General features: G+C 31.5%; 2 protein-coding genes across 4 annotated transcripts; one reads left to right on the forward strand and one right to left on the reverse strand.

The window, feature by feature from the left end:
* The first annotated feature begins 1,983 nt into the window (after positions 1–1,983).
* On the forward strand, positions 1,984–14,488 carry LOC145938141 (anoctamin-4). The gene is made up of 14 exons (XM_083041549.1): positions 1,984–3,055; positions 4,019–4,364; positions 6,734–6,881; positions 9,086–9,368; positions 9,451–9,602; positions 9,804–10,049; positions 10,121–10,320; positions 10,513–10,650; positions 10,725–10,942; positions 11,036–11,344; positions 11,656–11,965; positions 12,277–12,482; positions 13,713–14,003; positions 14,064–14,488. The coding sequence occupies exons 1-14, from the start codon at positions 3,014–3,016 to the stop codon at positions 14,346–14,348; spliced, it is 3,174 nt and encodes a 1,057-aa protein (XP_082897675.1). The 5' UTR covers positions 1,984–3,013; the 3' UTR covers positions 14,349–14,488.
* Positions 14,390–27,683, reverse strand: Sos (Son of sevenless). 3 transcript variants are annotated; one of them, XM_083041548.1, is made up of 20 exons: positions 26,931–27,683; positions 26,002–26,098; positions 25,773–25,856; positions 25,588–25,668; positions 23,528–23,677; positions 23,102–23,310; positions 22,836–23,019; positions 22,496–22,739; positions 22,161–22,400; positions 21,722–22,085; positions 21,388–21,580; positions 21,064–21,306; positions 20,800–20,955; positions 20,555–20,737; positions 20,280–20,397; positions 19,917–20,206; positions 19,610–19,829; positions 18,652–18,944; positions 18,055–18,316; positions 14,390–17,509 (listed from the first exon to the last, which is right to left on the reverse strand). In XM_083041548.1, the coding sequence occupies exons 4-20, from the start codon at positions 25,600–25,602 to the stop codon at positions 17,418–17,420; spliced, it is 3,456 nt and encodes a 1,151-aa protein (XP_082897674.1). In that variant the 5' UTR covers positions 25,603–25,668; positions 25,773–25,856; positions 26,002–26,098; positions 26,931–27,683; the 3' UTR covers positions 14,390–17,417. The 3 variants fall into 3 exon arrangements, with proteins under 3 accessions (XP_082897674.1, XP_082897672.1, XP_082897673.1); XM_083041546.1 differs by having other exon boundaries at positions 26,002–26,265; XM_083041547.1 differs by having other exon boundaries at positions 26,002–26,265; positions 26,579–27,683.

The raw sequence follows: 27,683 nt of genomic DNA on the forward strand, positions 1-27,683 counted from the left end.
ATTCATAACATAATTGACACAATACACACACACACATTTATTATATATGTTATATAAATTTCGTGTATAATATGAACAATTATAATATGCAATATTATGTAAAAGAAATTAATAATGTAATATTTTAAATATAATTTGTTAAATACAACTTGAATTATTTTAAATTGTTTTGTTATATATATATATATATATATATATATGAGTAGAATGTTGAATTTTCTATGAATAATAATAGAAAAATTGATTATTATCCTAATAAAGAATTTAATGATTGCATTGGATATTATGATACATTTAATGAAGCGTATTGTTTTTATTCTTTTTATTCAATGAGAAAATTCACTGCAATTTTTTCTATTACTTACTTGGTTTAGTGGAAAGTCCACAAAGTATCCAGTTTTCGGATTCACCTCATCCACCTGGTGTAATCGCTTCTGTCGGCGACATCAAACATATGCTGAACTTCGTGTTTTAACCACAGTTGTCAATCTGCAGGTGCTTTCTAGCAACGGAATACATCAGACATACACTGTGTGACCCATGTGCTATACAATGTCGATTTATAGCTGGAACGCTGCTTACAATTAGCTTTTTTACTTCATCGCCAGATCGCAGGACAGTCATTTTATATAGCGTCTTCAAAGTTGTAATTTTTTTTAAGTTTTTTCTAAACTTTGAATGACAATTCTACTTTCTAACACTTTTTCAGTACTTGCTGTTTGCAGTATATTTATTTACATTGTTGCGTCATTTTGGTCGAATACTTTAAATATTACGTATAGAATACTTTACACTAAACTGAATTACAAGGAACATAATAATTCAAGCTGTTCTCAAAATAAATTTCATCTAAATTTTTTAGTTGATTCGTAACTATAGATATATAATGTCACAGTTATCAAATTGATTTTCAAAATACATTTATTAAATTGTGTCATTTTTCAAGACTGATTTTAATTGTGACAATGAATTTGCGTGATTATTATAATAAATATGAGTAATTTTTAGAGACAAAAATAGATCGAAAATCCAATATAATGAGCACTTAATAATAAAAAATAGGATATGATGAGAATAAAAATAGCTTAATGTGATCAAATCAGACATTTTAAACGTCTAATAATTCTAATCATCTTTTTCTATTAATATGTTCTCAATGAAATCGATGTTTTTGTGTTATTGTCTTTGTATTACAAATTCACATTGTAAATAATATATGATAAAATACAATTTGAAATATATTTGTTTCTATTTTTTATAATTTTTTAAATAGACGGTTTACATTTCTGAAATAATAATATATTAAATTATAATGACAATTAAATGTATAAAATATTTATAATATATGTGCAACAGTTATCATTAATAAATTTTATTGTCTCAAACTCCCTCAGACAATTATATTTGTTCATAGAATACATTTCAGCAAAGTTTTATATATAATATAATATAAATAAAATATAAATATAAAAAATGTATAAATAAAAGATTCTCTTCAATTTGTATATATTGAGTACATCAGCAAAAAATAATATAGGACGATAATTATAACAAGAAAATAATAAGTAAGTTTGTCCAAATAAACTTGATGTCGAAACCCGTGTCAAAACCATTTGATCGAAATACAGTAATTGTTTTAATAAAAAAAATAATGCCATAAAATAAGATAAGATTTTCAGGTTTAGCTTCAACTTAGCTTATTTTTTTGTCAACTATTTAACACGTGTTTATCCGCTGACATTCTTCAAGTTCAAGCTCGGAAGAAGAATCAGTAATGTGTTTAACATGACGTATGTAACACATGTTGTGTCCATCGAGTAACCATAGCAATTTCGAAAGCCTCGACATTCTGCCTCTCGACTGCTTTCACCCCCGCGCGAGGGGGGTGAAATCTTCACCCCCCCCCCGACAAAGGTAATGCACACATATACACATCCTCGCGAAACGTGTACAAGCACATAAATAAAGGACTGATGGGACGATACATGTGTGTGATATATAAGTATTGCTGTGCTATCCATTGGCCAGTATATGTCACGACTATCGTCGCGAAAGCACGGTATCAGTTCGATCGAGGACAATTCGTTCGTACGAACAGGTTTCTTCAATGCAGTCCGACATGATAAAGACCACAGCGAGCTACTTGCGACACTTGATCGTTTACTTTTCCAGCCCCTTTATTTGGATACCGGATCCTTCTGCACTCGTCTATTGGCAACAAGTTAAGGAAGGAGTGGCAGACATTTTTTGAATTAAAAAAATGTTAACAAATATCTAGAAATATTACTCAAAGGTATTGAAGAAACCCAAATTGAAGAGATGACAGCAAATACGAATCAATCGCAGATAGTGTATAAACAATCAATGTAAACGTGAATCCAAGTGACATCTCAGTGACAGTTTTGAAACGCGCTGAAGATTCAATACACTATGTTTCAATGCGTGAAGATATACTCATGGCGATTAAATCGGCAAATCGGTTCCTTCAAAATCTTCGGTTCTTTTCTCGTACCCTCTTAAACATAACCATAGCCAAAAGTCCAGTAGCTGAAGCACCTTTCTTGATCCCGAGAATACATGCCCCTGACCACCAATCGTGTATTTCCTCGAGCGAGGTTGAATTGTGACCCATTCATAATTGAAGGATTATCCAACCGATCGGAGGCCATCGCAAACTATCCCGAGCTATCGACACTGATCGATGTTCGTTTTCTTGCGATTGACTATCAGAGGCGATTAAGGAAGCGTGTTGGATACGGATATCCTGGGGACGACCTCGTAAAAGTATCAGGTCTCATCTCAGAATGAGACCACTTCAGGAACAAGATACTCTTCTTGACAGTGTCATGTGCAAATTAATGGAGTAATCGTTTGAACAATTACCTCGAAAAGTTGTTGTTGAAAAAAAAGGAAGGAAAGATGTTACTCGATACAATGACACTACGAACACTGTTCGCCGAAAGTCTTCCGATCTACCTCTGCGTATCTTGAAAGAGATTCAAAAAGATCAACGATGGAAGATAACAAGCTGCAAGTAGACGATGACAGCCATCAGGTATACTTAACACCGTCCCAAAAATCGGTTTTGCATCCCGCGCATGTGAGAATATTTCTCATAGTGAGTTATCGTTTAATGTTTCATATACATATATATTACATACATATATGTATATGTATTTTAAACACACGCACATGCATGCACATGCAATATATAATAAAGAAGAAATTATATTATTCTAATATGAAAACTCTCAAACTAATTTTAAATGTTTTACAAAAAAAAAAAAATTGTATCGAAATTATTGCTGTAAATATTAGCTTGCATGGAACAAATAAATTTTTGCCTTTTTTAAGTCAGATTATGTGTAAAACGTAAAAGAAAACGAAGAATAATGCAAAACACATTTAGGAAAAACTCTTAATAACGTATTTAACTAGCTTATATTGTGATATCTCATCACAAGAAAGTTATAAGAAAAATAGTGCTCTTTTTATTCCAAACCTTTATATATGTAAATTATCGATTTCAAGTTACAATATATTTATTCAGCGTAATACCTTTTTGCTACATAATACATTAACGAGAATGTATTATATGTATGTTGATTTTTGATCTTTAAAGATGATTAAGATATCGATCGTCCGACTATTTTATTCGTCGCGAACTCATTTCACCATCATTGTCATCGATTCTCCATTATAGAATTCAAACTCTTAACAATGACTTTTATTGCGTTTCTTCTCGATCACGCGAAAACGAGAAATATGAACAAGATGTACAATTGACCCACCCAGGTAGCAAGCTTCATTTTGACGTCACACTGAATGACGTCATTTGACGTCACAATGACGTCATTTTAACAATTGATGACGTTATTAGACATCAAAATGACGTCATTTTGACATTTAATGACGTCAGTAGACGTCAAAATTTTGACGTTTAATGATGTCAGGTTGTTACTTGGACAATGTGATAGCTGTAGAAAGCTATAAACGTCCGCCTATGAATAATTTCCAGCATAACCATAGCCGAAGGGCAAGTAGCTGGGGCGCCTTTCTTCATCCCGACGACAATAGTCCAGTCGAACATCAGTTCAACGACGAAAGGTCAAGCGCTTCGGGGAACACCAACTCTGGCGCGTCATCGGCGAAGTCGTCGTCGACGAAGAACGGGTCTCGCAGCGCCCCAAAATCGCCGGAATACGCTAATCTGTCCATTCACTCGAACAGGGAGATCATTTACGAGCTCGATAAAAATGGCGGTCTGTCGTGCGGAGGAACGCCGGCGAGTATCAAGAGAAAATTGTCGCGGGCCAGCGTGATCCATCCGTCCGGAACGACCCTGGTCGCCCAGGATGCCTTTGGTGAGAATTTATTAATTTGACAACGAACTGAAATAGACGGTACCTTATTTCAAGGTCGATTGCAAGGTCAACACGAGTATACTCGTGGCGGTATAGCGTATACCGATTGCGTCGACATTTTTTCGTGCCCTTTAAAGAGATTCCATTCCTTTTACGATGTAATAAAAACTAATTTTAGCCCCGCTTTTTTCATTTGTTTTGCACTTTAATAATGGATGAATTTGCTGAAAGCAGCCCGAACGCGCAAGAGAGATACGATCTATATGTGTATATAAAAAGAATAGAAAACGAGAAATGGAACTCGTGTGGAAACGTGCAACCGACGTCTATAATAGCAATAAAGTTATGTCAGTAAACCACGATCAATATGCGTATACGAATGTCAGCGTGTCACGAATATCGGATATTAATAATCCAGCGCTTAAGACTTGGTAGCTCTTGATAGCGCGGTATTATAAGAAAAGGTTCTATATATAAACGTTTCAACTCCGTGTTTAATTCTTTGCACTTTTTCATAATAGCGACAGCCTTGCTAAAGTACTTACACGTTACTAACAATTTCTAAATGAAAAGCAAGTTTTGAAGAGATTTTTACGTGATATTAATTCCCGTTCAATCTTGCTCCTACCGCCTTATATTAATAAGAGAGATTTTTAATTACCAAAGAATAACCCAATTCTCTCACATATATCTTAATTTTATTCACATTCTTTAAATCACACACATACGTGTATACTAACAAAATATAAAACATAATACACTTATAAAAACATTTATCATTGATGCAACAGATTTTAATTATCTATAATCGATATTGATAATAAGTATCGATTGTTGTGAAGAAATAAAATTGGCATTTTTATTCAAACTAGAATAACACAAGCGCGTGTCATTCCTCGATTTTATATTAAAAAGATTGATATTTAAAAAAAATAATATAACGTTTATTTAAACTTTATTAATTTTTTTTGACAGAAATCAGCTGATTAAATCGTTAATTAGCAAATTAAATTTTAAAATAATAGTACGTTTTAAAAATTTAAATAAAATATATTATAGTTATTTAAACACGAATAATATCTTGTGACAGATATCAGCTGATAAATGTCAAAAAATATTAATTGAGTTTAAATAATTATAATATATTATTTAAAACATATTATTATTTTAAAATTTAATTAGCAAATTAGCGTTTTAATCAGCTGATTTCTGTCAAGAAATATTAATAAAGTGTCAATTTGCTAATTAAATTTTGAAATAATAATATATTAAAAATATTATGATAGTAATATGTTAATTGTAAATAATATGTTATAATATCTTTAGCGCGAATAAATATTTTTTGACAGAAATCAGCTGATAACTGTCAAAAATATTAATCGAGTTTAAAATATTATAGCATATTATTTAAAACATATTATTATTTTAAAAATTAATTAGCAAATTAATGGTTTAATCAATGATTTTGTCAAGAAATATTAATAAAGCGTCAATTTGCTAATTAAATTTTGAAATAATATTAATATATTAAAAATATTAAGATAGTAATAGTATGTTGTAAAATAATATGTTATAATACCTTATCCGTGAATAATATTCTTTGACAGAAATCAGCTGATAACTGTCAAAAATATTAATCCAGTTTAAAGTATTATAACATATTATTTAAAACATTATTTTTACTTTTGTAACATGTATTACTAATATAATTTAATTAATAAATAAACCTCCTTAAATAGCTGATTTCTGTAAAAAAATATTAATAAAGTGTTAATTTGCTAATTAAATTTTAAAATAATAATAGGTTAAAAAATTAAAATAGTGATATGTTGTAAATAATATGTTATAATACCTCATCTTGGATATTTTTTTGCAAAAATTAGTTTATAACTGTCAAAAATATTAATTCAGTTTAAAATATTGATACACGAATATCTTTGTGGTACCTTACCGTATTTACATTATTAACATATATATATATATATATATATATATATATATATATATGTATAATGAAAAAGGCGGTAATTGAATCAACTTGAAAGAAACCCCAAGAGATGCACACAAAATTGTAGTAATTCTGTTTAAAAAGAAATGGCTTTTATTGAATTTTTTCAATTGGCAAAATGTCTAATCTAAATAGCGATAAATATCTCTTATAATAATTATATTATTCCAAATGCTTGTAGATTTCTAAGTAAATGCTATTTGTTGATGTAGACTGTATTTATTTTTTATAGTTTATTCCTTTTTTAATGTGTGCCTTACATGTACGCGCATGAAAATGCCTTGCTAAATTAAAAATTTTAACTTTAAAAAATTGTTTAAAAATGTCTTTTTCAAAAGTTATTTTATTTTTATTGGGCAAGGTCCTAAGCTCACGGCACCCGCTACCCCGGAAATCAACCCCTCGTTACCAGACACGCCGGTCTCGCTGGATTTCGTCGAGACCACCGGAAATTCATTAACGTCAAAGGAAACAGAAACGAGAATCGATTCCGAGACACTTTATTTTCGGTGAGTAGTTGTCTGCCATATATGTCACGAGTTATTTTAAGTTTTCTTCGATGAAACGATGAGTGCATAGGTGTACATACATATAGATGGACATATATAGGCACCTTTTTTTCTATTATGTCAAGCTTAATATGATTCTTCAAAATATTAGCGATTGTCTTAATTATCATTTTCTTATTGCCGGATAAACATATTCACCTTAGAAACATCTCAAAAATGCATTTGTTTGAAATTGAAATTTTACAACTCATTTCTAAACGTTTCTCATGTTAAAATGTTCACTCCTTAAAAGAAACGTCCCTTTTTCGAGAAAAGAACCTTTAAGAAATAGTTGAAAAAACGCTTTTTATTTGTGAAACAAGTTTACTTTTTCAAGAAATTAATAAAATTTAACTAAAAAAACCTCACACACTCACAAAAAGGTAAAAGAAAATATGTCAAGTACATAAAAAAATATTCCAACTGCTATGCAAGAAAAAATTTGAATAAATGAAATAGATATGAGATCAATACTAATGCCAAGTATAGTAAATTATATGCTACCAATTCGTAATAGACAGTAAATAAATTAAATTTCCTAAGGCACTTTCATGATATATAATTTGAAAGAAAGTTTTATGCAAATTCTAAGTCGTATAAACAACCTTCAAATCTAAAGTAAGATATGAAAACTTGACATACCCGGGTCACATTCAAATATATTTCACACACACACAAATAAATATATATTCTATCTTAATAAAATATAAAATCTTAAACAATATAAGAATAAATGTTTGGACTTTAAGTTGCAATTTTATTAGGCTGACCTGTCATAAATGATTTTTTTATCACTTTTGCGGTTTTTTTATAAACTTTTATAAAATATTATATATCAAATGTAAATATTTCATTTATTTAAATGTAAAAAATTAATTTAAAATAGTGCACACACACAAATATATAGTATATATATATATATATGTATATATATATATGTACATATATATATATATATATATATGTATATACATTACCGTCAGAAAGTTTAAGACCAAAAAAATTTGTAAATTTAATTTATCATTTCTTCCCAAAAAATAATGCAAGCTATTTTTACTTTTATGGTGTTATAACATGATCTTCTAGCTATTAATAACAAAAATAAACAATCAGCGGAATGTCATATTTTAACGTGTAAAAATAAATTATTCTCCCGATCTTAAACTTTCTGACGGTAGTGTATATGTATATATATATATGTGTATACTTTGTGTTACCTGTCGTTACGTGAACACGAATATAAATGAATGACATGAGTATAGAGAACGTAGAAAGTCATTTATTTCCGAGTCTAGTTTATTTTTAGGCACACTTAATGTAATAGCATGCGCGTGTGGAAAAGATAATTATTATTATTAATTTACGTTGCTTTTCAAAGCGATTTCTTAGAAGAAAAGTCATTAGATCTCCTTTCTTTTTTCTCTTTTTAAAAAAACTGTGATGTTTCTATTTCTAAATAATTAAATACTGATATCAGAATTTACGTGAACTTGGTCTACTTTAGTTAGTTTACTCATCAGAAACCTCCATAATTCGTGTATTTGTTTATGTATTAAATCAGCTTTTATTAGATTTTTTAAATAATAATTATATTATTCTAAATACTCTTGTAGATTTCTGAGTAAATGCTATTTGTTGTTATGTAGACTATTAATTTTTTTTATAGTTTATTTTTTTTAATATGTGTGCGTCACATGAAAATGTTTTGCTAAATTAAAAATTTTAATTTTGAAAAATAAGAAGAATGTCTCTTTCTATAAAAATTATTTTACTTTTATAAATAAAAAATAAGAAAATAAATTATTTTATTTTATCATTTCAAGAAACTTGTCTAATTCAATAATTGCAGTGTACTTTTTTTATATTTTCATCATGTTTCTACAATTCTTAATGAATATATCGGTTTTAAGGATTAATTTCTGAGACTTTTTATTCAGTTTTTTTTTAAGTATTTGCTGAAAAAAAGTTTGAAAACACACTATCAAAACTGTGATACAATATAAGAGACCAGTCTCTAATAGATATATTTGTAAATATAAATTTTTATTTTAAATTTTTAGCTAAGAGACTCGAGCTTAAAAACAAAGGAGTATATTATTTCTGATACTTTTTATCTAATACTTCTCGGCATTATTTGCTGATTTGACTCAATGTGATAATTTTAGCGATGGTCATCGAAGAATCGATATGGTATTGGTCTATCAGGAAGAAAATGAAGGAGTCATGACTGAATTAGAAGCTCGTCGGCGAGAACAGAGGAAAGTATTTCAACAGAATCTTTTGAAGGAGGGATTGCAACTGGAGCTAGAACCGAAAGAGAATTCATTTGATGGAAAAACATATTTCTTAAAGTTACATATACCTTGGAAAATAAAGGTGCAATACGCGGAAGTAATGAGTCTGAAACTACCCACAAAGAGATTCAAGACCATCCCTATGAAGACTTGGGTACGTCTTTTTTAAAACTAGATTCGTATTCTGTGTTATAAAGTAATTTGTATTATAAAGTTGATGCCCAAATTGAAAACAGGATACGGACGGTGCCAAAGGAACATCGAAATTCTTAAATAGATGGAGACGATGGCTGCAGTGGATACGTAAAATACATACTTGGGACACGACAAAGTATCCCAAGGAACCGAATTTTTACGACTATATAGATTCCGGCGATCTCGAGGAGAGGTAATGTATACATATACATATGTAAATTGTTCCACATACACACACACAAAACTGGATGTTGTTATAATAACAAATTCTTTGGTCATTTTTTGAAGACGATTTTTCCTCAACAAATCTGTTAAAATAACATCCGAAGGTTTTGGATAAAATAAAATATTTTATATTTTATCGTTGTGTTGAATTTTTAATATAATTTTAAAGGTTTATCGTAAAGGAGAGAGATAATGCTTACACGCCTGCTCAGAGATCATTGATAGTGATGCAAATATTATTACGAGCGAGATACGACGAGAACCATGAAAAATCTGGTATTCGCAGGGTTCTAGCAGATGGAACGTATCTCGATTGCTTCTCATTGCACGAAGGTCCTTACGATAAACCTATGCGCAATGGAGACATTCTCGACAGATATCTGTTGTATTTAATATGGGCGAGACCCTCGCAATGGTAATACAAATATTTTGAGTACATTCCGCATTGCATATTGTGCTAATTATGTCTTTCCACGCGCTTCCTAGGTATAAAAAACAACCGTTATGGTTGATAAGACGATATTTCGGCGAGAAAGTTGCCCTTTATTTCGCGTGGCTAGGATTTTACACGAAATGCTTATATCCGCCTGCAGTGGTGGGACTCTTGTGCTTCGTTTATGGCCTCGGAAGCATGGATGGCGAGGACAATGTGCCTAGCAAAGAGATTTGCAACTCTAATATAGCTGGTAAAGCTTCTTCGCGTATCCCAAGTAGAACAGAAAAGTCAAAATAATGTCAATTTGGAGTCCAAATTTGGTCAATACGACGTCAAATTGACATTATTTTGATTTTTCTGTTCTACTTGGGATTATATTTGCCTTGAATTTAGTACATGATCGGAAAAAACACTTACACTTTATTTACATTAAACATTTCAGGAAATATCACTCTGTGTCCTCTTTGTGATAAAGCGTGTGCCTACCAGAAACTCGGCGATTCCTGTATATTTTCGAAATTGACTTACCTATTCGATAATCCCGCAACTGTCTTCTTCGCCCTTTTTATGTCTTTCTGGGGTAAGACTTGCAAATGCATATATCTCTGTGTTTTAACGTTAAGGTTTTATCTCCCTTTCTCTGGTATAATATAGCTACTACGTTTCTTGAACTTTGGAAACGACGACAAGCTGTGATTGTTTGGGAATGGGATCTTCAGAATACCGATTACGACGAAGAACCTAGACCCGAATTCGAAGCGTCCGTGAAAACGTTCCGAATAAATCCCGTTACAAAGGAAAGGGAACCATATTTACCCGCGTGGTCTAAAGGCGTACGATATTTGGCTACAGGCTCGATGGTGTTTTTTATGGTAATTATATTACACGTATCTCTCTGTTTTTTCTCGGTACGCAGTAATATTATATAATTATCCTCGTCTACTTTTGCATATATATATTTACAGATATGCGTAGTTCTTGGAGCGGTCTTAGGGACGATCGTCTACCGCATTTCGCTGGTCGCAGTCTTTTATGGAGGCGGTGGTTCTTTTCTACAGAGACACGCAAAGATATTCACCTCCGTGACTGCCGCCCTCATTAATCTGGTGATAATAATGATGCTCACGCGGATATATCATCGATTGGCGCTATGGATGGTCAATATGGAGAATCCGAGGACGCAATCGGAATACGAAGCCAGTTATACGTTCAAGATCTTTCTATTCGAATTCGTCAATTTCTATTCCTCTTTGATTTACATCGCTTTCTTCAAAGTAAGATATAAACGTACGATATTAGGATATATGTGTGCGCTGAAAACTCTCATTTTTTGAAATTCATCATCCACTGACGACTGATCCAGTGATTCATTGATCACTGATCATTGATCCACTGATCACTGATGTATTGATCACTGATCCACTGATCACTGATCTACTGATCACTGATCACTGATCCACTGATCATTGATCCACTGATCACTGATGTATTGATCACTGATCCACTGATCACTGATTACTGATTTATTGACCACTGTTCACTGATTCACTGATCATTGATCACTGATCCACTGATTTTTCGCCAGGGAAGATTTTTCGTCCATCCTGGCGACGCGGACGCGAGAGCCTCGGAATTTTATCGCATCAAGACAGATGTATGCGATCCCGCTGGTTGCCTTTCGGAGGTCTGTATTCAACTTGCGATCATAATGATCGGTAAGCAATGCTTCAATAATTTTGTCGAGATTCTATCGCCGAAATTGTGGAACTGGTGGCGCAAGAGAACGCAAGTGGCTGCGACGAAGGATCACGATAGAAGATATACTTCTTGGGAGAAAAACTATCAGCTTCAAGATCCGGGAAGACTAGCTTTGTTCGACGAATATTTAGAAATGAGTGAGTATAATCATACAAAACCCTAAAACTATTGGGGATTTCTTTTTAAATAGCAAATTCTTTGGCAGATTTTTCTTCTGTCTGCAGATGACTTTTTTTCAGTAAAAATATCAAAATATAATCAATAAACCGAGTTAAATGATCTATATATATGTAATCAAAAAGTTAACAAATAAACCACATTCTTTACATAATTTCAAGTATTAATAAAAAAATTTGCTATTAAAAGACCATTCGATTTTTTTGAACACTTTATATAAACTTTATATCTTTTTATAAATATTTCGTTTCTCTGCGATCTCTGTTTATAGTTTTGCAGTACGGATTTGTAACGTTGTTCGTGGCAGCGTTTCCATTGGCACCGCTATTCGCTTTATTAAATAATATTGCCGAGATAAGACTGGATGCATATAAAATGGTGAAGGAGGCCCGACGACCTTTGGCCGAACGAGTAGCAGATATCGGCGCTTGGTTTGGTATTCTCAGGGGTGTTACTTACGTAGCGGTAGTATCAAATGTACGCACATTTGAAGATTTAAATTCATATTTTAAGTTAGGACATTTAACCCCTCCACCCTAAAATATCCTGTATTGTAATCAATAAGTCTAATCTTTAATTTTACTAATATAGTTAGTATTATAAATTTTACTATGTAGTTTAGTAAAATTAATCAAACATATTTTATATTTTATTGTAATAGATATTATTATTTTTTATTGTGCTAAATATTAATCAAAGAAATTCTCATAAAATTTTTTCTATATCATGTTGTCCCACAATTACCATGATTTTCAGGATAAATTCTAAGAGAAAATTCTCTCTTGTGCATATATATAAAATAAATATATATATAATATACAGGGTGTCTCCCAAAAGTCCTGCAACAGTTAAATATCTCGAAAACAAAGGCTTTTGGAGAAAAATGTTTCACATGAAAGTTATAGAGTTTTAAGCGGCGCATTAAGTAGTAATATTAGTGTCATTATAAATAACATTGCTAAGGCCATGTAAAATCACTTTAAAATTTTTAAATGAAAACCCCTATTTTTGATTACATATTCATGTAGCTTATCCAAAATACTAAAAGTTTTTTTCCGTTAAGTATTTTTTGAGTTATGAGGCTTGAAAGATATAGTATTTTGACATAAAATACAAAATATCTTGTAAAACATACAGTTTTTGGTAATCTTACCTTAATATTTTTATGCACAGAATAACGAGACCAATCAATTGGTGTAAAGACAACGCATAATTGTTTTTAAAAAAAAATATTTTACAATTGTATACATTTTCTTAAAAATAGCTATGCGTTTTCTTTACACCAATTAATTTGTCTAATTATTTTATGCATAAAAGTATTAAGGTAAGATTATCGAAAACTAAATATTTTACAAGATATTTTATATTTTATGCCAAAATACTGTAAACTTCAAGCATTATAATTCGATAAGTACTGAATAAAAAAATACTTTATTATAGTGTTTTAAAAAGTTCTCGAGATAAGCTACAAGAATGTGCAATCAAAAATAGGGATTTCATTAAAAAATATTAAAAATTTTGCATGGCCTTAACAATGTTATTTATAGTCACATTAACATTACTATTTAATGCGTCACTTAAAGCCCTACAACTCTTATTGAAACATTTTTTCTCAAAAAACCTTTGTTTTTGAGATGTTTTACTGTTGCAGAACTTTTGGGACACCCTATATATTATACATATACATATAATAAATATATTTTTTAGGCTTTTGTTATCGCGTATACCTCTGATTTTATTCCACGAAGTGTGTACGCGTTCGTTTACTCGACCACTGAGGATCTAGTGGGTTACATCGATAGCTCCTTATCAGAATTCAATACTTCCGATTATCGCGAGGATATGAAAAGCGACGTGGAGGACAAACATCCGGAGACATGTCAATATAGAGGCTACAGAAACGGTCCGGATGATCCCAAAGAACCTTACGGACTCAGTCCGCAATACTGGCACGTCTTCGCCGCACGTTTGGCCTTCGTCGTTGTTTTCGAGCACGTTGTAAGTACGCGATATCACAGTTTAATAGTTACAATCACTTAAAAAAAATTTATTTTACAGGTTTTTGCACTTACCGGTATTATGAGTTATGTTATACCAGCTGTACCGCATTCTCTATCGACTCAAATGCAACGCGAACGGTTGATCGCACAGGAGGAAAAATACGAGAAAGAGATCAAGGGGAAGGAGGACGAAGATGATTTGATTTCGGTTTTGAGAGAAGCCGGTAGCATCGGTAGAGGAAGCTGGGCCAGGCGATTTAGCAAACTGAGCGACGTTCTGGATGTTCACAGTGATATTAGGCATAGCAGACGCAGCGATAGCACCGTATGGGAAGTCCCGTAGTGATTCTCGAGAAAAGAGGAGAGAGTTATAACTCTATCATATACATACATTCCATTCGTATAATGTTCGATTACATAAGATAATAATAATAAAAAATAAATATATATTCTCCATTCCCTTCGTTCCCAGATAATTCTGTATAATTCAAGTTGCATAATAAACTGACATGTTTTTCAATATTTATGTTTCTCGCTTTTTAACATGTAAAGATAAGGTAAAAGTTATCACGAAATGTTTTACACAATATATATTTTTTTTTATTTTACATAATGCCATATTTTTTCCTAGAAATTATTACAATCGCTATTATATAGAGAATATATTTATAATATACATGTATATGTATATATGTATATAATATATAAATATATATTATATACTATATATATATTTCTTTCTTGGTATTGATTCCATTGATTTTATTTATATATAATTATTTGTATATTTATTTCAATACACATCACTTTCTTACGTCGGTTACTTTAAAATCTAAACGTCTATAATTACATTAAAATATTTTTTTATGTTCAAACTATATCACAGTTGTGTTTGAGGGAAAGACAGAGATTTAAAAAAAGAAAGGAAGCCATTCAAGTAATCGAAACTTGAGCATAGTCCATTCAGTAAGATTATTAAATACACAAACTGTTAACTGTAACAAATAGTAAACTTGAGGATGACTGAATTGTCAAAATATATATTGAATCGTTTAACTCTTTGCACTTGCAAATTTTCACGCAATGTGTGTGCCATATGCAAATTGCTAATGTTTCATTTATTTGTTATTATTATGTATTATTAATTTTATGTATACGTACATCCTATAATCCTATTTGTATCAAAAGAAATAATAAATTATATATTTATATTATATAATTATAATATTTATCATACATATACAATTTATCGAAAAAAAGAATAAAAATCGAAACTGTATATATAAATATATTTATATATATATTTATGCATATATATATTATAATAATATATTATAATAATAATATATTATAATATAATAACATATATTATGTAAATATATTATAGAAATACATTTTTATATCGTCGTATCTATTGTTTTTCCCGTACACAATTTTTATAAAAACTTATAGGAAGCATATACAAAAATTAAAATATATAAAATAATATTTTTCTGAATATTATAGTTATCAAAATAAGAGATATTAATACTTTTTAAAAATAGTAGTTTCATATTACACGATATTAGATATATATATATATATATATACGACAAAATGATATTATACAATTAATAAAAATATAGCATATGGATATAACATAATAATAATTAAACAAAGTCACAATGATAGTATAAAGAGCAAATAGTGAATTTAAATAAAAACATTTTATTTGTTAACACAATTATTTGTGTTGCTCGCTATGTAATTTTACTTAAATCACATAAAATTAATTTTTATTGCCAACTGAATATTGACACCGAAATTCTCAAACTGGATCGGCACTTGAAGCACAAAGGGTTGATATATTCTTGATATATTTACATTCGACATTCTAGTAATAGAACCCCTTTAATTTGACCCCGATAACTTTGATTCCCTTGCAGATGCTTGCATGTGCTAACACTGATGTGCTTTCTAATGTATGACCTCTATGTCATAATATTAGAATATAGATGAACCAGGTGACGATGCGTGCATGATGTAATAAGATAGATGTAACATTTCCGTGACTACGCGATGATTCAAAGTACTTTGATTAATCGAAATGATCCCAAAATAATCCGGCTGCATCAATCAGAATTTCGTGGATGCATTACGAGTTATTTCTGATTGCTAGCCAATAATTTTGTAATCATTTATGCTGCGCAATGTTACACTTATTTCTTTACATCATAATTACATATAAATCTTACATGAACGCGATACAAACAGTAGCCTTAGTGTAAATAATTTCAAATAGATAAAGTTGGATCATTGAATAGCATAGAACATACTAGAATGAGTTTTTCTTATAATAAATTTCAGTGGCTGCTCAATCAGCAAAAAAAATAGAATATCTATCTCTCTTTCACACTTAAAAAATTCAGCTTTATTTTGAAAAGAATTATCATTAGATGCAGCAATCAGAAACATTACAACAAGCACAGATGTCTTGAAGCTATATAGCTATCCTTTTTCAGATTTCAGCTATCCTTTTTTTAGATTAACCGCATTTCTTGAAAGTTTTGCTCCAGTATGTTACATAGTTATGTAATGTATATTATAGTTCAATGTGATATAGATGAATGTTGAAAACACTTCAGCTACATTGATCAAACAAATTGGCATAGCCCTTATAATATACATGTGTTCTAAACTCTATATTTTCAAAGTTATCGGAATTCTATTATATTAAGAAGTGCTGCTATAAATTCATAAATACCTTTAACTAAAGAAGTATGAATTATATAAAATATATATAATTGAATAAAAGCGAATTTCTGTCGTCCATAAAATATTTGTACATCCTGCTTGTAGCAAAAATGTCATGTCACTATCAAATGAGTAATACAAAAATTAAAATGTCATTTTGCTCTTAGGTATTTTCAACATATTTGAACATTAAAACCTGATGAAAAGCGATTACTTCTGTAGTCGGCAGATCTCTGATTCCGAGCTTTTATCTTATACATCTCTTAAGAAATTGGTTTTAAAACTTTTTTTCATACTGATTCTTTTTTTAAATAAACAGAATGCAAACACAATTATTTACACAATTTCATAATGTATGATGATTTTTAATCACAAAGTTGATTTTATAAAAAATAAACAGTTTAAAATATTGGATTTATTCTGCAATATTGTCATGCATGAATGGAAAAAAATATTGATAATATATACTTCTATAGTCAAAGATAAATATTCTACCTAATCCATTTGTGTTGTTAAAACTTCTTTTCTTACAATTTATACGGCAAGAAAATTTTAGTTTTATTCTTAGCTTACTGAATGGATTAAGCTTCGATTGAAAATATTCTTTTCCAATAAAGTAAAAAAAAATAGAAGAAAATTGTAGAAAGAGAGAAAGAGAAAGAGAGGCAAGGAGTAACACTTAACTAGGTCCAGGAGGAGCGTTGAAATTAAACATGGTAGATGGTGGACGTTCTAAACTCGGTCTTGGTGGTAACCTCGGTGTCACTGATCCTGAAATACAATAATCATCAAAATAATATCATAATCAAAATAAATACTCGTGAAAGAGAAAAATTTGCAAGTGGCGCAAAATAATATAGACTTTGAAATTTAACAGTATATCAAGTCATTTTAACTAAAATTTTTTTATTTGTATTAATTTTTAATTTTTGTATAAATTTTTAACATTTTGTATAAATTTTTAGTTTTTAATTTTTAAATTAATTTTTAATGTTTTTTGTATTATTTTTTAAAATTATAAACTTTTCAAAATATATGCATATAGTATCTATTGATTATTCATATTTTCAACGAAAAATTTTTTATAAGATATATTGCAATTAATTTTTTTATTTGATTTTTTAATTATTTTTTAATTAAAATATTTTTATAAATTTTTGCTTTCAATTAATGCAAATTTTTTTTTATCACTATTTTGCAAGATTTTACATATAACAATTTTTTCACAATTGGCACATACATCTGACGTCTTTTTTTACCTTTTTTTTTAAAGTAAGTTTTAAAGTAATTATCTTTTTTAGAGATTATTATCTTACCGTTAGGCTGCGTCGATGGATTCGTGGGGCTATTGAAGCTAGGACCATTGAAAGACATGTGTCTCCGTGGATGACCTACGGCAGGGGATGTGCTTTCTAATGTGGAATTTCGGCGCGTTAATAACGCCGAGTTGCTGGGGTTTAGCGTTGTCGGAAGTCGCGGCGGTAGAGTTACGGGCGGTATGTCTCTTCGAGGTGGTAACGGTGGTGGAGATATATCATCCCTCGGTGGAAGAATTGGCGCGTTTGGCGCTTGTCTTGCCTATATTTGTTTGAAAGTGATTTTCTTAAACTTTATCATATGTACTGATATCCTATGTTAATGATTACCCTACTTTTAATGAATCTCGCTGCAGAGATATTCATATTTGCAACTAGCAACTACATACTTTTTCTTAAAAATAATTATGTATTTTCTGTACAATTGATTCTTCTCTGTTTGTTTTCTAAAACGTTCTTTTATATATTTAAGCATATTTTTAAAAATAGAATACCCTGTATGTATAAAGATATCTCGGAATTGAATTAGATTAATATTTTGGAAACTTTCATTAAATTAAACGAGATAAAATCTCGATTAATCCCTTGAAATCTTACTTGTTGCGATGATTCGCTAAATGAACTCTCTCGTCTTCTGTTGGATCTAGGCGGTAGAGGTGGTGGACGTTGGCTAGGTATGTTACCGGGAGATGGTGGCGTTGGCATTCCACCTGGGCTTCCACCTGACGATGAGGCATTCACCATGCCGGGATTAAAGCCAAAGTGAGTGACTTGTTGCGTAGGGAAATGTCCGGGGGATCCCAGTTGAGGGCTGCTACTCGACGAAGCGATCGAAAGCCCCGATATGCTAGGCGGACTAGGTGATCCTGGAGGTACAGTTCCAGAAGGTCCTGCAGCACGAGAAGCTTCAGTTGTAATCATTAAAAATCGTAGTTTAAGGCTTCTGGATTCTCATTGAACGAGTCGAATTTCGCTTTTTTCTGGCATAGTTGTAGTTTTTGTAAATTTGCGAAAAATTGATTACACAAATGTATGACTTCGCATATGAAATTAATATTGACAGTTAATTTTGACAGTTGATATTTTTTTCGAAGATATTTACGTATTAAGATTCCTGGGTCCTCGCCGCGGTCATGTTAGATTGTGACGTCAGAGGTGAGAAAGCACAGGATGAAAATTCTTAGATGTCATTTTTAAATGTCAAGATATTTCGATGAAACACTATTTCAGATGGCTTTAACACACTTTTAAAGTACCTCGAAAACTATTCTTTTTCCTTGACAGTCAATCAACAACCGTAAAATGATCGTGACATTAAACTTTGTCATGCGGAATGACTGCGCATGTGCAAAGACCAGACGGACTGAGCCTCATATTAGTCATTTTACAGCTGTTGATTGATTATAAAGGGAAACGGATAATTTTCGAGGTGTTTTAAGAGCTAAAGTCATCTGAAGTGCTAAGAATTTTTAGCGTGTGTTTTCTCGCCTCTGACGTCACAATTCCAACATGGTCGGCGAGGAGCCAGAAGCCTTAAATATCGAAATAAGCATACCTAATAAGACAGGTGCAAAAACGCTGTAGTCACCTATTTGCGGAACTTGCGATGCGTGTGGCGGTGTTTCCGGTAATTCGGAAGGAGGTGCTTCTGGCGGAGGATCGTGCGACCTCACGCTAGACGTTACCGTCTGCAACGGAGCTGGCAACTTCCCGCTCAAACTCCTACTAGCCTTAATTCCCGGCGATTTCAAGTTTATCTCGGGCCATTTACGCGGCTGTTGTAATAATAATTATTTGAAAGAAACTGAGAGAGAGAGAGAATATAATTGTTTAAATCAAATAAAATATATAAAATCGCTTACGAATCGTGTAGGTGCTTTACATTTCCTTGGCTCTATCTCTAAACTTCTGTTATACAGATAAGTGCCTATATTTGCATCTGACATATTAGGGTCAAAGGGACACATATTTTCAATATATTGTCTTATTTTAGACTCCATTGAAAGACAATAGGGTTGATTTTGGTACTGCTGTATTTCACCAGTTATTTCCGCTACTTTTCGTCGTTTACTAAAATTAATAAGCTCCGGACTTCCCGGTAAGTAGTCTGGATTTCCCTCTTCAATATGCAGAATATTAGTCAAGTACATACCTGAGAATGTGTAAAAGGAAAATATTAAATCTTTTTTCATTTATAAAAAATCGTCACTTTTTGTGATATTTACCTAAAAATGGTACACAAGGTGGATTAATGGATCGTAATTTTTCTTGATACTTCCGGAAATGATCGTTATTAAGCTCTCGCGCTTCTTCCAAAGCCTTTTCCAATCGTGCTGGAAACGGCTGTGAAAATAAACACGTGTAAAAAGAATGATAACTTGATGTAAAAGGATTTTGAAATATATATATATACACACACACACACAATACAAATATATATATATATATATATATATATATATATATACATATCATGAAATTTTTTGCGCATTATACATACTTGAAACGTAAATTTTAGCCTAAAAACTGATGCTGATCCCATGGCGCTGACAATCGCCAGAACACCATTAAAATTGTTGAAATCCTGCAGCACCATCATTATTTCAATGGCGCGTGATACAATGGCTACTCTCTCTTCATAATTTTGAGCCTCCACTATTGTTTTCTCGAGCCATCTTGTAAACTATAAAGCAAGCTTAGTAATACTACATTTCCCATGTTTTGTGTTAAAACACAACAACTTACATTTGTCGTATGTTTAATCATTTTCATTAAATTTGGTGACGTCTTCTCCTTGTCTTTCTTCGTCCATACAGACCCAACTAATTCAGAAGGCTTTACTACTCTGTACAGTTCAAACTCCAATAGTGTCAATTGTCTTGCTAATTCGATAGGATGTATCTGTAATTGACGAGTTATTTCTCAGTATAAGTAATTGAATGACTAATACTTCCTGAAATAACATAGTTGAAAGATGATGTTATCTTATATACATATATATATGTATACCGTAAGTATTCCATATTCTTCATTATTCTCTGGAATTTTAAGATGCGATTCAATCGGTGGAGGAGATCGCTCGAAACTAAATGTGATAGGTCGTTGTTCCGATGGTTCGCATTTTCTTTGTACGACTTTTAGCACTGAATCAACCCATTTCCGCATAGACTTGCCACTAACAGTATCTAAAAACGATTGCAATCTTTCCAAAAGATTTCTGTCACGTTCGAAATCATAAAAATGATGATCCACCTAATGGAAAAAATTTAGAAAAAAGACATTTTAAGAATTGCATGGAATTCGTAAAAAATGTAGAAAATATATATTACTAACCCAATGTCTTAAAACATTTAGAACTCTAAACTGCACCGGTTGACAGAATTCTTTTCTATATCTTTTCCAATCTTCCCTCGCCGTCGTTTTACATACAGAGGGTGTTTCTTCTTCACCATAGACTAACGAAGGATCCGGTATATCAAACCTTTCTATCAGCAACGTCAATAATTCTTGAGGTGAGCAAAAACTTCTATAAAATAAATTGTTACAAAATTAGCAATTTGTTATAGATATATATGTATATATATATAATTTATATTTATAATTATAAATAAATATATATATATATATATATATAAAGAATTGATATAGTCTAACAGTGTTTGTTTACCTGTAAGTAGTAAGGAATGTTCTTACAAAAGCTGGATCAGCATATATATGATAAGTTAATCTCTCTACTAATTTTATCAAAGTTGCACCCTTAATCAATGGAACACCACCATTTTCTCTGGCTTCTAGAACAATGTTCTCCTTACTATCTTGTTCGGCAAATTTATACAAGTGAGCTGGAGGTAGCCTTAATGGATGCTTCCTTTCTTCATCCAAAAGAATACTATCCAAAGTCCTTTCTAACATACTTTTTGTATTTAACATCACTAAATCCGCCATCCAATTATTCTTGTCCTCCACAGATTTGGCAACAAGAATAACATTAGGATGGTCTCTCGGTGCAATCTCAAAAGCATTTTTTAACTCTGTAAATATATATTACGCATTTTATAAATATTTGACGCAAAATTGCAATAAAATTTAGATGCACATTTTTTTACCTTCGGTATCTTCTCTATCAATAATATCAACTTTTCTAATGAAAAATCTTTCTTTCAGTCGGAGTTCACCTTGGTGAGTCGGATGTCCACCTACTCCAACTGCAACAATACCCGCTGCAACAGTAACGCTAACTCTTTTACTACTACTTGGTTTACACAATACTAGCAATCCATCGAATAATAAGGCTTTTCTCTCAGTTAATCTTCGTCCATTACTAGCCATTTTTCCCAATGTATCCTCTATATACAAAAATTATCGATATATAAACATTAATAAGAAGGTAATGAATTGAATATCAAGAAATATATAATAAAAAGATATTTTTTTTCATTACCTCTAATAAACTCATTGCAACACTGCCCGATATCTCTTTGATCCCAACCATCTACAGTCTTTTGTAATTCGCTAATCTTTTCTAATGCCGCTTGTCTCCTCGCTCTGCTCTGCATTGGCAAGCCTATATCCTTTTTTGGAAGACTTGCAGATTGCATCAATTCCATTTGTAGCGGTCTTAATAAACCTTGTACTTGTTCCAATGTTTCGCCATCGTCTGTGTTAGGTGTGCGCTTGTGTAAAACCTATAATTTATTAAAAGATAGAAAATATTAAGATTATTGAAATGAGCATAAATAATTCTGTATATGTATATATGTGCAACGAGTAAAATATAATACCTTTATATAATCGAAATACAGGAAACAATGCCATATAGGTTGCAGTAAAAGTTTTGGCAAATAATATTTAACAGCTTCCCTAAAACCGTGGCCTGCCGCCCGCAAAGCTGCGTTAGCTTCTGGTCTTGATAATAAATTTGTTAAAACTTCCCGACTAGCGGGACTATTAATATCTCTCACGTATCTAGCAAGATGCAGATATGATTAACAAAAAATTTACACACATGACGTATCGCGCCATAACATAGGACATAGGCGATACATACTTTATATAAACATCGAATTCTGCCGCCTCTGCTAATTCTTCAAAGCATGTACCAACTGTGGGCGTTTGCTTCTCCTCTGCAATTTCCATTATGTCTTCTAAACTGCCGAGTAATGTCACAGTAATCTCATAAATATCTGTAATATTACTGAAAAGCGTTTCGAGTTCACTCTTATCTTGTGTCAACTTCGCAATTTCTTCACGAAATACCTAATGACATAAATTGATTTAATTAAATTATTAATATTTTTATTATTAATTATTATTTATTATTAATTTATTATTAATTATTTATTAATTTATTATTAATTATTAATTAAATTAATTTATTTAAATAACGTAAATTAATTTCATTTAATTAATTATATATATAATGGAATATTTAAATATTCCAACATTGATTAAACATTAACCTTTTATATATTACCTTGATAATCATATGTAGGTCACGAATGTAATGACGTTCATCATGAATGAGATCTCGCACAGATTCTTCATAAGTCTGCGAAACAACTGCACCTAAGCTACTTTGCGGACCCTCTGTACAATCGTCTTGATAAAACATATCCATCAGTACCTGTCGATCAATTACACACCATATATTAGAAATAATAATTTTTGACATTTTTTATATCTTTAAACATTTATATTGAAAAAGGGAAGTAACAAATAGAATAGTTAATAATCAGAGTTGGTTCAACAACTTTTCATTGATGACAAAATTAATGCGTCTCATAACAGCATGCAAGATTAAAGATTAAAAGTAAGATTAAAAGAAACAATTATTTGGAAAACTTTTTCCATAAGAAAAATTTCTCCATGCGTCATTAAGCTACTATATTCTTGTCGATCTACAATTCACATATTATTAAATGCATTAGTATAATGTAGCATAAAGCAGTAATTATACATATTATTTATATTATATTGTATTTATTATTTATATTAAACTGCATTTAAGTAAGAAATACGCTTTGCAAAGTGAGTTACGCAATTTGCTGGGATTATACAGTTTTTATAATTAACGAAAAGAAAAAATAATAGTATAATAAAAAAATTAAAGAAGACTTGTGTTGAAAATTTAACTTTCGAAATTGTAACATTACTGTTGACGTAAATGTTAGTTAAATTTGGAAATATTGCACAAAAAAACATTCTAATAAGTAATTTAAAAAAAAAATTATATTATTAAAACAGACAATTATATTATTATTAGACAAAAAAGAAATTCATAATATCTGTTATATAAAACAATCATATTATCAAGAGACTTTAGAATTTTTGTTTTCAGACTCTCTTGTAAATATATTATCCGATAATATTATAAAAAAAATATTTACTGAGTAGTAATAAAAATAAAAAGATAAAAATTTTGGAATAAATGTGAAATATAATGGCAAATATGCAATTTTTGCAAAAATAATATAATGATACTAAATCGTGATATCTTAAATCTTTTTCTGTGCAATCACAAGTACGTACCACCTAGAACAGCATGAGCGAAGAATGAACATGGTTGGAGTTGTTATATATTAGTGGAAAGCATGTAATCAAGCATAGAATATATGCAGCCACAATTAACCTAGTATAGCCAATTATGAAATTCATTATTTTACCTGTTGCTAGTAGCAGATGCTTCGAGTTACAGATTACAAAATAATTTTGCACTTCTTGTTAAATTAATATAATAAGTTAATAGAGAAAGGCATAATATATAATAAATTCTCAAGTAAATTAGATAATATAACGAAAAAAATAACTTGGATCTGTAAACAAGTAAGAAGTAAACCATTACTAGCAAAGGTATCATATTTTTCTACTGCATTTACTTTCTAGTTTATGCGCGATATATAATACCATTCGTATATTAATCCATTTCTATATAATACTCGGTGAAAAAAAGTGGTATAATAGAAAAATAATAGAAAATATTATAATAGAAAAATTATGAAATTTCAAATATTTATAATAATTATGATATCGAGGTGCTTCGAAAACGAAAATGAAGCTTGAAGTCTGTGTATATTGAGAAAATTTTAATGTTGATTATTCCGTAATCAACATAAAATTTTTTTCAAAATACAGACTTCAAGCTTTATTTTCGTTTTTGAAGCATTTCAACATCATAATTATTAGCTGCATTGTAAATATTTGAAGTTTCACAATATTTTTTTCTTTTTCTACTTATCACTTTTCTTTAACCGAATGTATATCATTGTACATAAAAGTATTTTTGTAAACAAAATACTAAATTGAATTATAAATTATTACACAATATGAACTACATTATTAGTATCACAATTATAGAGTGTATCAACACACATACACATACATTTCAATGGTGCAAATGTATGTACGTTGATCTACTCGAATTAATTGTAAAAAAAATGTAAATGATAAAATATGATAAAAAGTGTACGTTGATCAAGTTAAGGTGCAAGACAGAGATACAACATAGATTGTACGTTTCTACAAACAATATCTTACCATATCTGCGCACATTGCAACTTGTATATCTTCGCACGAAATCTCTACATGGCGAATGTTCTTCACATAATTTCCAGCTAGCTGAAAAGGAAAAAGATATTTTGATACATCTTGTTCAACAATATCAAATGAATAAAAAAAACAGTGCAGATTTAGAATAATTTAATTGAACGGATCACACTAACCTTCAGAATATCAGCAGAAATATATTCCAAAACTCCAACTACAAATAAGCTGACTTGCGAATCAATTTTGTGCTGTAATACTTCCTGTTGAAAAAAGAAATTACACATAGTTATTCACAATTGAAACCCTTTGTAAGATCTGTATGCTCTATATATACAAACATGTAAATTAAAATAAATATAAATATAATTTATATAAATCAATTGTTGTATACAAACAGATATTTACTTTTTGCAGTAACTGATGAATCTTGTCGACAGGTAGCACTAACGGTGACTTTTTCTTTCCTTTCTCTAATGCATCTTTTGCATCACGCAGCGCCCATCTGTCAATGGGAGTAGGAAATGTTCGTCTTACTCTTTCCTCTACATCTTGAGGGGTTTGAGGAGGTGGGTGTCCACAAAGCATGCCTAGCATTCTTAAAATTAAACTCTCCACATAATCTAACGCATCTTGTCGAGCTTCGAGACTAGGATGTACTTGCTCTAGTACCTACAAAATTAACAAGTTTCTTTGGCAATTAAATTAATAAAATATCTATACCGTATATCATATCGGGCAATTGTTGGCCGAGAAAAAAAAAGATAAAAGGAATATATATACACATATATATATATATATATATGTATATATATATGCTTATATTATAAAATTGTAACTTTGAATAAACGCTCGTCGAGCGACAATTGACACAATTAAAGTATAATATTTAATATAAAACTATCCGATTTATACAAGTTGTTCAATTTGACAACTGACAAGTACGGAGCGTAATTGAAAAAAAAATCATATGGTGGTCACGCACGCATCAGCGATGACGTCGGTCGGTGTCATTGATCGATCCAGCCCCGACGTAAAATCATTGGAACGAAAAATGATCGAGCGTTCGAGCGAACAAAAAAAAAAAGAAAAATATAAAAAAGAAGAAAGACGAGGATGACCTGGAGGGGAGGGGGGGGGAGGACAGTAGAAGACAAGAATACAAGAAGAAAGAAGGCGAGACATAAGAAGGATACAGGAGAAAGAAGAGAGAGAAAGAGAGACAGATAGAAATAGAAAGACGGAGAGAGAGAGAGAGAGGGGGGGGAGAAAGAGAGAGACGAGAATCAAAGTGAAGAGATCAGACACAGAAGAGGAATCGTGCAACAACGGTGTACCTTGCGCAGGGAATTGACAAACACTCCCTTCCATTTGGCGGCGTTTTCTTCCTTCTGAAAATCGTAGCCAGGCGGCTCACCCACCACTGACGCCGGCGACGAAAACATTTCACACACCGTGCTCGAGGAAAAAAAAAAAATCACACGCGACACACGCACACACACACAAGCGCACACGCGCGCTTTATCTGTAAGAGGGACCACCCGTGACTACGGAGAGTTCATGAAATTTCCAAGCAGGAGCATCGTCCGCAGGAGGAGACGTCGGTCCGTTTCATTTCTCGAGGAGGAGCGCGGACAGAGACCACTGTCCCGCTTTCATCGGATGCCCTCTCTCTCTTTCTTTCTCTCTCTTTCTCTCTCTCTCTCTCGCTCTCTCTCTCTCTCTCTCTCTCTCTCTCTCTCTCTCTCTCTCTCTCTCTCTCTCTCTCTCTCTCTCTCTCTCTCTCTTTCTCTCTCTCTCTCTCTTTCTGTCTCGACGTTCGATAGCTAAACCGCCCGATTGTATCCTCGCGCTTGTCTACGCGCGTGGCTTGTTGTTGCTCTCGGCTTGTTGGTCACCAAGAGCGAGCCAAGAGTCCGAGGGCTCCGGAACTGATGCATCTTCACGCACGCCCTTTTCGCCTTCCCTCGCGTGTGTATGAATTTTTTCCTCCGTTTAAAATCCACGACCACGAACACCAGCAGCGGTTGTAATATCACCAACGGCTATCATTGCGCCACTCTAGTCCAGCGGAGTCTCGCGCGAGCATT

This window comes from Prenolepis imparis, unplaced genomic scaffold (assembly GCF_030444845.1).
Source record: "Prenolepis imparis isolate NDT839.2.m4 unplaced genomic scaffold, iyPreImpa1.0 SCAF_7, whole genome shotgun sequence".
In the NCBI taxonomy this organism is placed as follows: Eukaryota; Metazoa; Arthropoda; class Insecta; order Hymenoptera; family Formicidae; genus Prenolepis; species Prenolepis imparis.

What these genes read in the sequence shown, in the direction of transcription:
- LOC145938141 (XM_083041549.1), top strand. Translation starts at nt 3,014, where the DNA reads ATGGAAGATAACAAGCTGCAAGTAGACGATGACAGCCATCAG. An exon ending in TCCGAGACACTTTATTTTCG is followed by an intron (nt 6,882 to 9,085) that starts GTGAGTAGTTGT and finishes TGATAATTTTAG; the next exon opens with CGATGGTCATCGAAGAATCG. An exon ending in CGACGAATATTTAGAAATGA is followed by an intron (nt 11,966 to 12,276) that starts GTGAGTATAATC and finishes CTCTGTTTATAG; the next exon opens with TTTTGCAGTACGGATTTGTA.
- Sos (XM_083041546.1), bottom strand. Translation starts at nt 27,038, where the DNA reads ATGTTTTCGTCGCCGGCGTCAGTGGTGGGTGAGCCGCCTGGCTACGAT. An exon ending in TTTCTGCTGATATTCTGAAG is followed by an intron (nt 25,669 to 25,772) that starts GTTAGTGTGATC and finishes TTTCCTTTTCAG; the next exon opens with CTAGCTGGAAATTATGTGAA. An exon ending in TAAATGTTTTAAGACATTGG is followed by an intron (nt 21,307 to 21,387) that starts GTTAGTAATATA and finishes TTTTTCCATTAG; the next exon opens with GTGGATCATCATTTTTATGA.